General features: G+C 42.2%; 1 protein-coding gene across 3 annotated transcripts; it reads left to right on the top strand.

Moving 5' to 3' along the window:
• Positions 1-280: 280 nt before the first annotated feature.
• On the top strand, positions 281-6,069 carry gja3 (gap junction protein, alpha 3). 3 transcript variants are annotated; one of them, XM_063888388.1, is made up of 3 exons: positions 281-619; positions 1,220-1,281; positions 2,658-6,069. In XM_063888388.1, exon 3 carries the CDS (start codon positions 2,675-2,677, stop codon positions 4,067-4,069), a length of 1,395 nt encoding a protein of 464 aa, XP_063744458.1. In that variant the 5' UTR covers positions 281-619; positions 1,220-1,281; positions 2,658-2,674; the 3' UTR covers positions 4,070-6,069. The 3 variants fall into 3 exon arrangements, with proteins under 3 accessions (XP_063744458.1, XP_063744457.1, XP_063744459.1); XM_063888387.1 differs by having other exon boundaries at positions 2,640-6,069; XM_063888389.1 differs by lacking the exons at positions 281-619; positions 1,220-1,281 and adding an exon at positions 2,332-2,539 and having other exon boundaries at positions 2,640-6,069.
• The last annotated feature ends 9,717 nt before the right edge of the window (positions 6,070-15,786 follow it).

Raw genomic sequence — 15,786 nt, 5'->3', positions numbered from 1 at the left:
ATGCCTTTCCTCCTTTAATAAGTAATCTAATAGCATTTTCCTACTTTAAATGCAGCTTTAATGGATTTCTATGTGGTTTTGTTAAACGTTTGGTAGTTTTTCTAAGTGTGTATACTACATCAAAGTTCTGTAAAAAGTTGCGCGAACGTTTTTGGGGCTCATTTCCGGCATGTTTTTGCGCACTTTTCGGGCAGGTTTTTGGGGAGGTTGTCAGGGGCGTGGTGTGTCACCGGACAGGCTGATGACTCTGTGGATTCACTCATGCATGGTCACACAATGTGACAGTCCAGACATGGCTGGAAACGGGAGGCAGCTCCGTTTGACCGAGCCCCATCTCCGACTCCAAGCCGCCTCCAAAAACTAACAACAACAAAAGGACAACTTTTTCTTTTGCGCAAGTGACCGGGCCCGGGACAAAGACAGCAAGACCGGAGACGTTTGTGCACGAGAGAGTGTGAGAGGCAGGGTTTATCATTTTTTGTTTTTAAAAGAGTTGAGAGAGAAGCGACAGGTTGGGAGGGTCGCTGCAGGTCTACACGCTGTTCAACGCACATGATGGCACCAAAGATGGCAGATGGATTTGCTTTCCCTATTTAAGTATGACATCTCCGGTCTAAAGGTATGACGGATAGAAACTGCTGTGAACAATATCCTGGCTTAAAGTAAGATCAATTAAATGTTAATTAAGTGTTGCTTCAGTTTTACTCAACAAGAAGAAGGGGCACAAAAGCCTGACAAAGCTTAAAGAGAGTCTGGGCTCTCTGGCACAGTCTGTATTGTCAGCCTGCTGCAGGTATGGCTTTGTATTTGAACCTGGCTCTGTCTGTTAACTTTCACCACCAGCCGGCAGAAATGCCTCAAATACCTGTGAAACTGGGAGAAAATCAGTCAAAGTTTGACACCAATAATTGAGTCATCAGCAAATGGTACTTGGCTATCTGGGTTTAAGTGTTCCCTATACATAAACCACTTATTATACAACTAATGAGTCATATTTTTAGCAAGTATTGAAAAGAAAAACTGTTCCATACCATTTTGAACTTCAATCAAAACATCTAGTAGTTTTATTAATGTAATCTTGATAGATTTTCTATAAATGATTGATAAAAATAACTTCTTCATGTATTCTTTAGTTTTATTCACTCGTTTTGATCTAAACTTCATCCACAGTCCTAAAGAAAGTAAATTGATTACTGTCCAACTGTTCTTTCTCTTCCAGGTGTCATACATATTGTGAACCCTAGTCGATGGATTTACTACCTTTAATACAAGAATATTTTAGTAAGTTTCTCCTCTGTGTGTTGAATTTGTTGTATGAATATTATTTGTTCTGTGTTTAAATGATAGCAACAGGATAGCCCTGCCTTTCTCATAGCAGATTAATCAAATTTATATTCCATAAGTGGACAGAAAATACCCACAAATATTAATGTGGTTTACCCAAAAAGCTGAAAAGGTTGTTTGAAAAGTACTAACTTAGTTTACTTAAAATCTATAACACTGTATTCCAAATGTAGTGCAAAAAAAATGTGTTAATTATCAGATAATAATTGTTTAATTTATACTTATATTAATATTTATTAATCTGGCAAAACAGCTTTAAATGCTTATTTTCTCTTTTTTATGAACTTATTTGGGACTGTTTAACAAATTAAAGACATTAACTTGCATTTTGATTTGAGTCTTTAAAGACTGAATAATTGACTTAACCCCAAAACATATTAGAACATTAATTGGTGTTAACATAGCAAATCTTTTAAATTACAATTTCCACTTTAGCTGTTTTTAAAAACGTGAAAACTGCTTATTTCTTCAGAATCTGTCATACGGTGTTGTTGGATCATTATATTTCATAATTACAGTAAAGCATTTCTATTTGATCCCTGTGGCTTTAGTGTTACAGTTGACAGGCAGAGAGAGGAAGGGAGGGCAGTATGTGTGTGTGTGTGTGTGTGTGTGTGTGTGTGTGTGTGTGTGTGTGTGTGTGTGTGTGTGTGTGTGTGTGTTCAGGTATTTGTTTCTCTGTGTGTGTGTGTGTGTGTGTGTGTGTGTGTGTGTGTGTGTGTGTGTGTGTGTGTGTGTGTGTGTGTGTGTGTGTATGTGTGTGTCTGTGTGTGTCTGTGTGCATGTGCCACACCAGAGCCCCATCGCCGCTAAATGCTGTTTTCGAACATTATAATGTTGATCTCAGCACATGCCTGCTGAGCAGTGGAGCGAGCAGGTGAGAGAGAGAGACAGGCCAGACAGAGAGACAGAGAGAGAGACAGTGGGAGAGAGAGAGAGAGAGAGAGAGAAAGGGAGCGTGAACCAGGGTTCGGTCAAACAGCTGGCCTATACAGTAAAAGAGCTGCCAAAAAGCGTCTGTGTGTGAATGCGGTGTTTCGATTTGTTATCGACATCCGACGCCTACGTGGCAGTTTTTCTATAAAGACCTTGTTCTGCTAAGCGTTTTATGAAAAAGAGAAATATGTCGGAGTTTAGTCGACACCTCCACCGTCCTCCATGTGTCTATGTGTGTGTCCACATGTGTAGTTTGGGGGTAAGGCCTCGATGACTAATGTTTAGATGAACTTTGAGAGTAGATTCACTGCATCTCTTTAACTCTGTTTCCAATCCCTCCCCTTCTTTGTGACCTCCAGCCTGTACTTTCTCCATAGGCTAGAAATCGTGAAGCATGGGCGACTGGAGCTTTCTGGGGCGGCTGCTGGAGAACGCTCAGGAGCACTCGACGGTCATCGGCAAAGTCTGGCTGACCGTCCTCTTCATCTTCAGGATCCTGGTGCTGGGGGCGGCGGCCGAAGAGGTCTGGGGCGACGAGCAGTCCGACTTCACCTGCAACACCCAGCAGCCCGGTTGCGAGAATGTCTGCTACGACGAGGCCTTCCCCATCTCCCACATCCGCTTCTGGGTGCTGCAGATCATCTTCGTGTCCACGCCGACCCTCATCTACCTGGGCCATGTGCTACACATCGTCCGCATGGAGGAGAAGCGGAAAGAGAAGGAGGAGGAGTCGCGCAAAGCACACCGGTTTCAGGAGGAGAAAGAACTCCTTTATAGAAACGGAGGAGGAGGAGGCGGCAAGAAGGAGAAGCCGCCCATCAGGGATGAGCACGGCAAAATCCGTATCAGAGGCGCGTTGCTGCGTACTTATGTGTTCAACATTATTTTCAAGACCCTGTTTGAAGTGGGATTCATTTTGGGCCAGTATTTCCTCTATGGCTTCCAGCTGAGGCCCCTGTACAAGTGTGCGCGTTGGCCCTGCCCCAACACCGTGGACTGCTTCATATCCAGGCCCACGGAAAAGACTATTTTTATTATATTTATGCTTGTGGTGGCTTGCGTGTCTCTTTTGCTGAATTTGTTAGAGATCTATCACCTTGGATGGAAGAAAGTTAAACAGGGGATGACGAACGAGTTTGCCCCCGACCACGAGTCGCTGCGCCGTGTCAACATCGCCGAGCCCGAGTGCTTGCCCTCGGCCTCCAGAACTGCCCCCTCCAGCCTCAGCTACCCCCCCAACTACACGGATGTGACGGCGGGCAGTGGGGCCTTCCAGCTGCCCCTGGGGCCGGCAGCCATGCCCTCTACGGAGGAGTTCAAGATGGAAGAGCTCCAGCAGGAGGAGCCCTCCCCCTCCTCCCACTACTACATCAGCAACAACAACAACCACAGGCTGGCCGCGGAGCAGAACTGGGCCAACCTGGCCACCGAGCAGCAGACTCGGGAGATGAAGGCCACCTCCCCCTCCCCATCATCCTCTTCCTCCACCGACAAGCAGCAGCAGAGCGTCAACGCTGCGCTGCTTCCTCCAGCCAGCAACACCACGAGTAACACCAACATCGACAACTCCACCGCCACTGCCGCCTCGAGCAGCAGCAGCAGCAGCCCGGGCACCGTGTCCAACGCAGGCAGCTGGAGCGGGGGTAAGAGCGAGCTGGAGGAGGGCTACGTCACCACCACCACTGTGGAGATGCACCAGCCTCCAGTGACGGTCAGCACAGACCCCCGGCGGCTCAGTCGGGCCAGCAAGAGCAGCATCCGGGCCCGGCCGAGCGACCTGGCTGTCTAAATCTCTTCCTCCCTTTCATGTCCCTGAACCCTCCCTTTCCCAAACCCCACCCCCTGAAATACAGTGATTCTCAGAGATAAGAATCCCACACCTGCAAAAACACACACAAAAATGGAAAACCAAAAGAAGGCGAGGTGACAAAAGACAGGAGAGCAGAAAAGGTTTAATGTGAAAGGACTCGACCCGCAGCAGTCGTTGATTTAGTGCAATCGGTGAGTTGCAGAGTAGGTTTGTTTTTTTTGGATTGTCTTAATTTATGCACATTAAATGTGATCATGCAGTGCTTATGAAGTCAGAAGGCTCCGCTTATGGCGATTGGATGGAGCGAAGGACATTGTGATGTCATAATTTTGCATCAAAATGGACACATCTCACCAACGTGTTTGGTTTTGGGGGGGGGGGGGGTCGAAACAATGACTGGATACATTTTATTTTATCTGGAGGAGGCACAGGTCGGCGGCGTTGTTGTACAGATGAGTTATTCCACGTGTAGCCAGACAATTTGCTTATAAAGCTTGTTCTTTTTTTCATCTGGTTTCACAGTTTAATCTGCAGCAGACGTGCACTGCCTGCTCCAGCGTTTGTCCTCTGACCTACAAGGTCTTAAGCCCATGCACGAAGAAATATCATCAGCAAACATTACTTGTGTTGTGTTCCCTGTGCATGCCAGCATGTGTAGCCCTACAACTCACCGATTCACCCAGAAATGCTCACGGCAAAGCTGGTTAGCTTGGTTTTACCCATGATCCATTGCAGAGACATATTATATTGTAATTGAGATGGATGGATAGCAATGGACTGATGTGATATTCCCCAAGTCCTCAGCATAGTGTGGACGGGATATGGGTCAAACCTGCTGGTAGAAGTCATCCCTGTGATTCCCAGAATGCACCTGGGTAACTACAAGCACTTCATTGTCAATAACATAGGCATCTAAACGTTTCCACCATGCCGTTACTTTGCAAAAGCCTTCCTCTGTCTGCGTTTCCTTCAGGCACTCACTGCACAAATGAGATATGGCCTTCAAACTATCTTTTAAGATATTAAACAGAATGCATGGCAGCCACTATCTGATGAAAAGGAAAACGATATTGTCCTTATTCCGTTCAGACGATAGCCTTCAAACGTGTATATTTTAACATTCCCCCCTTTTAATCATCACACCAACATATTGAGAGCAAGTTTTGGGGGTTTAACAATATTCACCGTCACACATTTCCCATTGCTTCATCATCGGTTTTACTCTGAAAAGTGCTCATTTCTTTAATTGAATATTACTCAACAACAAAAAGTAAGAAATACAGACGCAGATGACCTTCTAATTTGTTGTGTTCATCTTAATTCCTAGAGATCTTTAGAAACTTTGAGCAGCAGTCGTGTCTCTGTGCTGTTTGGTTCATTCACAACCCGGGCACGTCTCTGCTTTACAGACACCTTAACCCACTGTTTGACCCTGTGAGTTCCCCTCTCGGTCAACATTTTAAGTAAAAAGTTGAATCCTCTGCAAATCTGCATCGGGCCTTTTGCATCCACAGGGCAAAACAAGGCTATTCAGTATTAATATGGTTGTGCATTTTAGGAAAAACTACTTTCCCAGCAGTTAATGTGCAGGTTAATACACTGGAGAGAGAGCAATTATTTTTGGGGGTGGGGGTTACAAAAAGATGGTACTGTATGGTGTTAGAGTATCTGTACCCATATCGGTAAAATGTCTCATCTTACTTAAGTTGCTTAAATGACATTTAGTGCAAACAGAAACACAAAGAGGAGAACAAACACGACACAGCGCATGAGTAAAAGCAGCCTTTACAAATCCATGTTTCTTGTTCAAAATGACAAAAGAAAATCTGTTACCTACATTTGTTTTTGATCCCTAAAGTTTACATTTTGGTAGTTGATAAACATTTGCACATTTAGGAAAAGAAAAATTGCTGTTCTACGATGATGATATCGGTAGTAGTAGTATAGAGGGAGAGAGAGAGAGAGAGAGAAAGAGAGTGTGACGAGAAAACTGCCAATCTCTACGCTCCTCAAAGGAAAACATGTCTTAAAGTGACTCCTCACAGAGAAGGCAGTATTAACAAAAACACTTATTCATCTCAAACTCAGAGAAGTCTGAAGATAGAGCATTTCAAATACACTGGGAGAGAGAGAATAAACAGAGGGGTGTTTTTCTGTGTGTTCACGCAGTTTGTTCTCACAGACGGGACTCCACTGTTGAGTTAGCCGGGTCGCTGGCCCTCCCCTCACCCTGCAGACGAAGCCCCCTGACACGATGTTGTGTTCAAAGCCCGTTGGTCCCCCGTGACTCCTGGGAAACTCTCTCCTCTTACGTTTCATGCGGATGATTTCTCCGGCTCGTCAGGGAGGAAACCATCTCACCGTGCTCAGAACAGCAACCTGTTTTCAATGCTGTCTTAAACAAGAGAAGTGCCTTGTGTATGAATGATTCTTTTGTAAGAACAAGTTGATGTAAATGTTCATTTACCTCAAATGTTTACAAAACTGTTACTAAATAAATTTTTTGTACCATAATTGTTGTTCTCACTTTCATTTTTTCAATTTCACAATCAGTTTAAGACCTCAGTCAATCCAAAAGGTACTTATTATATATTTATTATATACAAACATTAGATTTAAGGCGTCAGCTAAAAGGAAAATATTCAAGCACCATGTTATGTCATTGTTCCTGGAAGATATGGAGTTGTAATTTCTGAGGAATATTTGTAGTAAGTCCAGTATATAAAAAAAAGAGTTAAAAATCTCTCGGATCAAAATACACTTTAAGAAAAATGAAAATAAACTAGTCATTTTAAGAATAATACCTTATATTAATGTGGGGGTACTGATCCCTGATATTCTAGACATTGTAAGGAAGGAGCCTGAGGATAATTTCACAACTAAATATAAAAAAAACCTCAAAAGGTCAAATATTTAGTCTTCACAGGCTGCTGATATCAGCTAACCGAAAACCCCCCCTCAAGATAAAACTCTTTACCCATGAGAATATTATAATACTCCAAAGGAAAGTCAAACCCCCGAAAAGTCAGTCCATTTTTTCTCTTCCTGTCCGGTCTATATTTGAGGATGAGATGTTCTGTCCACATCAGGAGAGTTTCTAAGGCATCGCTCTCTCTGTAGGCTCTTTGACCTCTGACCCCCCCCCCCCTTTGAATCCCCACAGCAAATGTCACAAGTGAAGCTGAGCCAGAGAAGCCAGGCCCACTTCAATAACCACATCCAGGAATAATTAAAATAAGGCGGACGTGTCAGTCTCGCACCTGAGAGTCAAACATCTCTCACAAACTCAGGCTGCACCCTCTACAGAGCGAAGGTAATTAACAACACTGTGTAATACATGAGGGGGGTGGGCGAAATGAACCCTTTGAACTCTGGCCACAGCGGGCATCGACAGGGCAACAGTTAAAACACACACTCATATACGTAGAGAGAGATAAGGGAATTTACTGAACGTTTATGGTTAAAAATCTGTATGTAAAATGAAATACTGTGCAGCTGAAGGAGTCAAACTTAAAAATACTGCTGAGTATCCGTGATGTGGGTTTCTCCACGGCCTAATATTAGTTATTTATTTAAAAAAAAGATATTAATATACTATAAGTATTATCAGCAACATGTTGTTACTTGAGAACTCTAACTCAGATCATATACTGGTCCAGCAGACTGATTGGTGAGCCACAGCTAAACCTGGAGACCCTGAACCTCAGGCAGCTCCAGCGGTTATCCAGCTCTATACTGAACGATGACTCCCCCGCCCGCCCCTCTGCACTCAGAATTTAAGCATCTCCTTTCGGGCCGGAGGTTAGTTGTCCCAAAGTGTAGAACAAAGCGGTATAAAAACAGCTTTATTCCTGCAGCTTTCGCACAAAGGAATAAGTCGTAGCAGTGTCACACAGATGCCAATTTATTTAATACAAATTGTGTTAGAAATTTGTCCGTGTTGTTTTAAGAATGTGTGTCAGGATGGATCCCTTGTCTTTTTATCTGCAAACTACCTACAGGTACATATGAATAACCTTAACCTGAAAATACTTAGAAGATAAAGGCATCTAAAAAGAATTGTTGTTGTGTTGAAATGTCCTGTTCCCCATTTCCAACACAGCTCAAAAAGGTGTGTGTTATTGTACTGTAGGCCCATTTCTAAATAAAAATATGATACACAGCTGGAGTGGGACGTCCCTGCTTCAACTCTCTTCAGGCTAAGGGGTAAACACGGGGAACAAAAACTCTTGATTGGTTTTTAAACTGAATGTTATTTTAAGTCTTCGTTCGAGACTCCCAGATGAGCATAAATGTCCAATAAGTTGAACACTGAGAAGAGGCAGCTTTAGGATGTGGAATATTTGACATGCAGACTAACGACAGCAGGCTACATGAGTGCCGGCTCTTGGGTGCAGTGGCTGCAGAGTGATGGGAGATAGTGGATCTGTTGGTAGACTGACGGAGGCCTCCGCCCGTCACCCACCAAACAGGGCCAAACAGTACCACATTCCTCCATCATGCATTTTATCCACAGATCACAGCATCAGCCTAGTTGAGAAAGATAGTAGTAACACTGCTTTTGTGCCAGACAGCTGGAGCTTGGATATAACCTATTAGTTTTTACACATTTTCACACAAAACAATACAAAATGTTTTGCTTTACAGACAGCAGAGACCCTTACCTGTTTCCAAAAGAGACCATTTTTTATCAAATAAATCTTGGTGAACACAAAAAGAATCCAGAAATCTAAGTTAAGATTAAAAAACAAATCATTAAATTATACAAATATTGATATTAACATAAGAAGTCAGAGTAGGAATGTGCAATTAAATAAATACAATTAAACAACTTTATATATACATGAAAAAGGTAAAGATGAGATGCCCAATAAAATATGAAATAAAACCAAAAAGGGATAAATGTATTTATATAAACATAAGACGTTAATGTAGAATTGTGGACATTGTACAACAATATATCTGTAAATTCATTACGACAGCCTTTCATTTAAATAAATAAATACAAATGTGACGCTGGGGGACCTCTGAGGAAGTTCAGACGTTCAGCCCCATGATCCTGACAGTAGTTTGTATTTTTATTTTAACCCATTTAAACTCGTGGCCCCTATAAAGTCCCACTTGGCCCCGTGGTGGAGAAGCCACAGGAAGAGAGTCGTCTCACTGAGTCCTGCAGCCCGGGGCCACCAGTGGGTTATTTTTAGCCCTTAATCACCTCACAAATTCACACTCAGCTCACAGCACAAATACCTCTGGCCCTCCTTATGTATTTCAGGAGTGTGATGAATCTGTTTCTGAGGCCGGAGCGCGGCTCATGGAAAGAAGTCGGTTTGTTTCACAGAAACGTTCCTGCTTTAGTAGCCAACTGTCAAACTTCTGAAGGCATTTTTTAGAGTTTAGATCATGCAACCTCACAGTTAAGTACCAAAATGCATTAAAAAAAGTCTGAAATTTCAACAAGAACTTTAAATGCATCCCTAAGAAACACAATAGAAAAGGGGATTCACTGTGGGAAGAGAAAATTGAACCAAAGAAAACCTAAATTGTAATATTTTAGGGAGACGTTGGATTTTTTCATTTCAGCCCTTACTTTGTTTTTAGACACACTTTTTGCATATTATGCATTTCTTTCATTAAAATGTCGATTATTTCCCCCTCATTATGATCTTAACATATGTTTCTAAAATTATAGTTTATTTTAAAGAATCATTTTGTCCCATGAAGCAACTTAGCAAAACAAGTCGTAGAAACTTAAAAGGACCAGTCAATAAAACCTCCTTCCTTTAAAGAACGGAGAAGAATAGGCTTTAAATAGTTTGCACAAAAGAATAATGAAAGACTAAATCATAAAGCGGTATCACAGCCACGCTCTCAGCACCATTACAGTGAGTCATGAAGTAATAACAGCTGAGGTGATTTAGGGCGTAACAGCCACTTGTTAAATCATGTTATATAATTAATAATGAATAAAAACGTTTCATTATTTTAGATCCACAAACAGACCTTCAGAAATCAAATAGATAATTCAATTTGTGTACCCTGCACTGATACTTATTCTAGTATTTTAAATCTCATTCTGTTATTTGTTGACAGTTTTTATTTGTATTTTAATGAACATTTATAATTTCTCCTGATGATTGTAGTGTCTTTTATTAAGCCCTCTGAAATGCCCTGTTGTTGAAACGTGCTCTATTGATAAATGATGTATTATTATAGATAAATATCTGACAAGTACATTTAAAAAGGGTATGTAAATGTTATGTACTTATTTTAAGGATGGAAAATATTTGTTGTATTAAAAATATTTGAGAATTTCGCAGGACAAGAAAACCCTCTTTTTGTTCGAGTATGACTTCACAAAAAAAATCAAACAAATTCTAAATAAGTCAAATAATTCTCCTGTAGTCGATACATTAATTCCTTCTCACATGCTATACATGATGTAATGTTGCAGCATTAGCACAGTGTGCAGTGGGGGTGGCTTGTTTTGACTGTCCACAGACACAGGGGGTGGGGGGTGGGGGGGGGGGGATCAGCTTAATGACAGAAGTGTGTGAGGAGAGGTCAGCTCTGCAGGGACACCTACAGGTGAGGCCAGAGTATGAACCCAGTACCCACAATGCACCTGGCTGGCACCTGCATGCACCAGGCGTACAGTCGTCATGACTCTAAAAATGCTTCAAATGGAAGAAAAAATGGAGGAATACATTTTCACCTGTCTTTTGGGGGGGGGGGGGGGTTCACTAAAGGAAAAAAACACACTGACACTAATGTGAAAAGTGGCATCATCTCCTCACTTTACTCAAACCTCAGTGACCTTACGTGACCCGAGCACGGAGCTGCACACACATTAAAACCTCTTTCAGTTTACACACTCTTTTCTTGGAACAGCAGTTTAGGTGTTTTATTGTTTGCTGTAGTAATAGATTTATTGGCTTAGGGAAACCTCAAAGCTTTTTTCTGCAGATTCCTTGGAGGTACAGTAATGCTAGCGGCTTAGGATACAGTAAACAAGACCAGTTTTTTGTGAAGTGTAAAATTTATAATGCTAATATACATAACTTAGTTGTCTCTTTATTTACCCTTCAGTTTTTTAAAGGCCACAGCTACAGTTTACATCACTAAAATGTAGTGCGTTTTAAGAGGGCCAGTGTGTGTGTGTGTGTGTGTGTGTGTGTGTGTGTGTGTGTGTGTGTGTGTGTGTGTGTGTGTGTGTGTGTGTGTGTGTGTGTGTGTGTGTGTGTGTGTGTGAGAGAGATATCTTATAGGCTCTTTTGAAAAAGTGAAGTTTGGTAAATCTGCGCACACACTGCTTCTCTCTGGTTCTCCAAATAGGGTCGGACTATCCTAAATTTAACTTGATCCAAGCCCCCCCACTCTCCCTCCCCACCAGTCAGAGCCAAGGTTACACTGTCATTTGTGTGTGTGTGTGTGTGTGTGTGTGTGTGTGTGTGTGTGTGTGTGTGTGTGTGTGTGTGTGTGTGTGTGTGTGTGTGTGTGTGTGTGTGTATTTTATGTGTCTATGTAGGGTTAGACAGTTGTTGTCCCCGAAATTAAATCCAGATATCGTCATCCTCAGTTTGGAAGAAGCCATGACTTCTGCTGCATCCAAGAAGGAAGTGGACTTATTTGGAGCTTTATTTTAAAACTGTTCCTGCAGGAAGTGAAGAGGAGAGAATATGTGTTGCTCTTTAACCCACATCCCAGAGAAACCTTGTCCCGTCCTCCAGCTGGTCCTGCGCCGCATGTTGAGGCACACAACCTGAGAAATGCAGTTGTCATCCATTCCTGCCCTCTTGTCCTCCGTGCAGCTGTACACTGCATCCATACACACACGCTTACACACACACACACACACACACACTCCCACACACACTGGCTCTTCCCTCCCACAGGCTGTTGTTTTATCATTAAATGGCGACATTAGTTCATATCATGTGATTCGTAGAGGATTCATTGCACATTAGAGGCCCTAATCGCCACCTATAGTCTCCCCCCCGGGCCTCGCCCACATGACCCTGCTGACCACAGCGCTTCCTTTATGCCCCCTGAAAGAGCTGGGGATTGAGCCCAAACAAAAAAAAACCCACGAGGGTGAAAAATGTTTGTACACCCGCCCCGCTCGCTGCCGGGCCGGGCTGTGAGCGCTCAGGGCCGTTTTAGCTTTAGATCAATGGGACAAGTTACTGGAGTCTGGCCAACTCTGACAGATAGCACAGAAAGGAAAGAGCTGCCTCTTCAAAAAATTGGGTTTTGTCACCGTGTGTTGGACCTCCACCCGCAGCAAAAAAAAGTATGATGAAATATAAGGGATGGTTTACAGTTGTTGGTCCTTAAAGCCTCCAAAATATTTGAGTTTTCGTGCAATGCTTCTTCTGTGTGGAGGGTGAGGCTGGGGAGTAAAGGGGGAGGGGTGTGCAGAGGCTCATGGGAGGAGGCGACTGCAGAGGAACCTCTTGTCAGACGAGGCTCCTGATAGGGAAGCTCAACAAACCAGCGGCTCGGCCCTCGGCTAATGATGGAGGTTACAGTTTAACAACACATCTGCTGGTGCTGATGGCCGATAAACCAGCGGCTCAGAAACACTCCGCCGGCCCCCCCAGGGAGGGGATCACTGTGAGGGCAGAGCGCCCCCCGTTGGGAGGGACGGGGCACTGCTCTATTACCATTTATGGCACCACTAGACTCAGTTTATAGACTTTATCCCAAACTCATGTAAAGTTATTCAGTAGGATTTGGAGTCATTGGAGTGCCATAAATATAAAGTATTTAGTAAAATAATAATAAATAAATGAGGCAAAATTTAGGTAAATAAAACGGGAGTGGAAAGACATAAATCAATAAATATTTTATAAATATATTCGGAGTAAAGAAAAAGAAATGCATGTAAAAATATAGATTTCTCTTTTTATATTTAATAATGAAATGAAAGTGTCACCATTAAAATAATGTATGCACAGACATGTATATATTATTACAGTATACAGTATTTTTTCTACTTGTTTCTTATTATTTTCTACTTGTTTTATCTTTTACTATTCACATACATATATTTTTCATTCTTGCGAAATACTTGAAGCATTTTGTCTATAGCACTATTTTATTTGTATAGTAAATATATTGTATGTTGCATTGGAGCAGTGATTGAAGTCATTCTTACCATGTAAACAGGAGAGCAGTGTAGGGTCTACAAAATGTCCTTAAATAGTGAAAAGGTCTATCCCCATTTCTTAAAAGTCAAACCTATTGTGATCTTTTTGAGTCCATAACTCAAAGACATTTACTGTATTTTGATCTAAAGCAGGATCTTACTTTGGCCACCACTCTGCGTTGCTGCCTGGTGAAGCAACACATCCCGCCTCTTTAACCTTTACAACCCGACTTCCTGTCTCTTGACTCTGACCCCGGTGTGTCGACAGGCCTCCTCCTCCTCCTCCTCTTCCTCTGCTGTCTGTCATCTCTTAGATAACTCTCCCTGCCTCAGTGTCATATCGGCCTGGCACCTTGTTAAAAAGAGAAAGGGGACATGATAGCGAGGAAGGTCAGAACACAAAGAGGCCTCCATGTTGTGTCAACGTAAACACTCTGACTTTAATCTGGACGCCCGGTGGGGAAATATTTCCATTATGTTCTCAGATTAACATGCCTAATGTCATCCACCCCTGACCTTTTCATACAGTTTGACATTTGGAAGAAATGTATATATTTTAGTTATCCAAACTGAGCTAGAACTTCACCACAGGTGTTAAATATTCAAGAAATTAAGCATCATATACTGAGCTTCTGATGCTAATTTCCAACTCGTATTTGAATGGTGAATCTGACATTACACAGCTAGATTATAATATATTATGTTCTGATTGCAGGAAATATGGAGGAAAGATTGGTGTGTCAGATCTGCTGGGCAACTTTTTTTAATGTTTACCTTTCTATGTGATATCAATTCAAAAATCTTCAGCAACTTTTCTTACAAAGGAAACAAATGGTGGTTAGTTACTCTGGATAATTTACGGACCTTTTTTGTTTACTTCTGGACGATAATGACATCACTATGTAACAGTCGTGCTTCTATTGGCTAGCACTCCACACATTGTACCAGTTTGGCTAAGGGGCGCGACATCTCTAAGGGGTTGACCAATCAAAACAGAGCCGGCCAGCTAACCAATCAGAGCAGACTGGGCTCTGGTTTCAGACGGAGGGTGAAAAGAGACTTGCAGCACAGGCAGTATGAGGAAAATAAAGAGCTTTTTGAACATTAAAGCATGGAGACATGTCCCAGTAGAGGCACAAAATACAAATATGAAGCTGAACTGAGTAAAAAAAGAGCCCCTTTTAGATCAAATCCCTATGTTTTACATTACCGTAGGTTAGCAGCAGTTTTCAAGACAATCTCCACATGAAAGTAAAACCTCAGGACTAAACACTGATGTAGTTACCTGACCCTTTGTTCTTAATGTAGGCAAATTAAAACATCAACATTGCTTAGAAAATGAAATTATTTATTTAACATGATCCACAGATCAGCCCACACACATCAGACTCACTCACTTTGTATTTACAGATAGGCACATTCACATTCGGCTTTAAAGCCACAGCGTCTCCTGAAGGTCCAGACCTGGGCACTCTGATCCAGGGGTCAGGGATCAGTTCACTTCCAAACTTTTAAAGGTTTCAGGGCTGGTGACAAGGGATCAGTGTTAACCCTCTAAAATGAAATGCACTTCTAGACCATTAAATTAACTTACAAGTGTACAAAATAACAGGAACACTTTTTAGAAAAGGAAAACTCTGGAAGTGTCGGGAGTTTTATTTCCGGGTGTCTCCTTGTATTTTGAGCACTTGTTGGGGAGAATTCAATGTTGTCTGGGAGTTAAGTTCATCCATCTTTACATATCAGGAGGACAGTTAATAGGTGAACAAGAGAAAGTAGAACAAATATTCCTCACTTCAACACTTTCTCCAAAGTGTTTAAACAATCAGAGAGCAAATAAAACTCCAAAAAATGAAATAAGCTATCAGGTCATTTATGGACATGAATTAAAAAAAATACCAAAGAAATAAAAGTGTAAAAAATGAAAAAGTAAAAAGGTCCGACCAGCTTTTAATAATATATCATATGTGCTTTTACTCTACAACAGCTTGGAAGAAGAGGGCACTCAAAAAAAGTGCTCAGTATTCAGTCTTTAAAGGAGACAAGCCAGGGAAGTACAAACACAAGGACTAAAGCACAAAGGAAATCCTCAAAAATAGTCTCTGATCTGTCCATGTTTCTTAATGGCAGTGAGGCGAGGGGCTGCAGCAGGTTTTCAATGAACAAGGGTTGAGAAGGAAGTGGAAACCCCACCCCAACGTAAAGAGGATAAACTCATGAGGATAAATAAATACTCTTTTTTTTAAGTTGAAGACCTCACTGGGTGTTTTTCTTACCCCTAAACTACACACACTGTGATATTTACACTTTGAAAACCACCCAATCTGGGCTCAGGAGGTGCATAATGCTACATCACGTGAGTAAAGGTTCCCGTAATGGCCTGTGAAGAAACGCAGCATGTCTGTAGGTGGCCTTTGACCGCCCCAGAGAGAGCAGAGAGCATGAGGGTTACAGTCAGTCCTCTTTTTACAGTCCTGGGATCAGACTCCTGAAAGTCCTCTGTGGTGCAAACGGGTTCGCCTGAGAGCAGCACTGACAGGAAGAG

The sequence above is a fragment of the Eleginops maclovinus genome, chromosome 7, assembly GCF_036324505.1.
Source record: "Eleginops maclovinus isolate JMC-PN-2008 ecotype Puerto Natales chromosome 7, JC_Emac_rtc_rv5, whole genome shotgun sequence".
In the NCBI taxonomy this organism is placed as follows: Eukaryota; Metazoa; Chordata; class Actinopteri; order Perciformes; family Eleginopidae; genus Eleginops; species Eleginops maclovinus.
The sequence above is the reverse complement of the archived record's forward strand: the minus strand, read 5'-3'. Positions and strand labels throughout refer to the sequence as shown.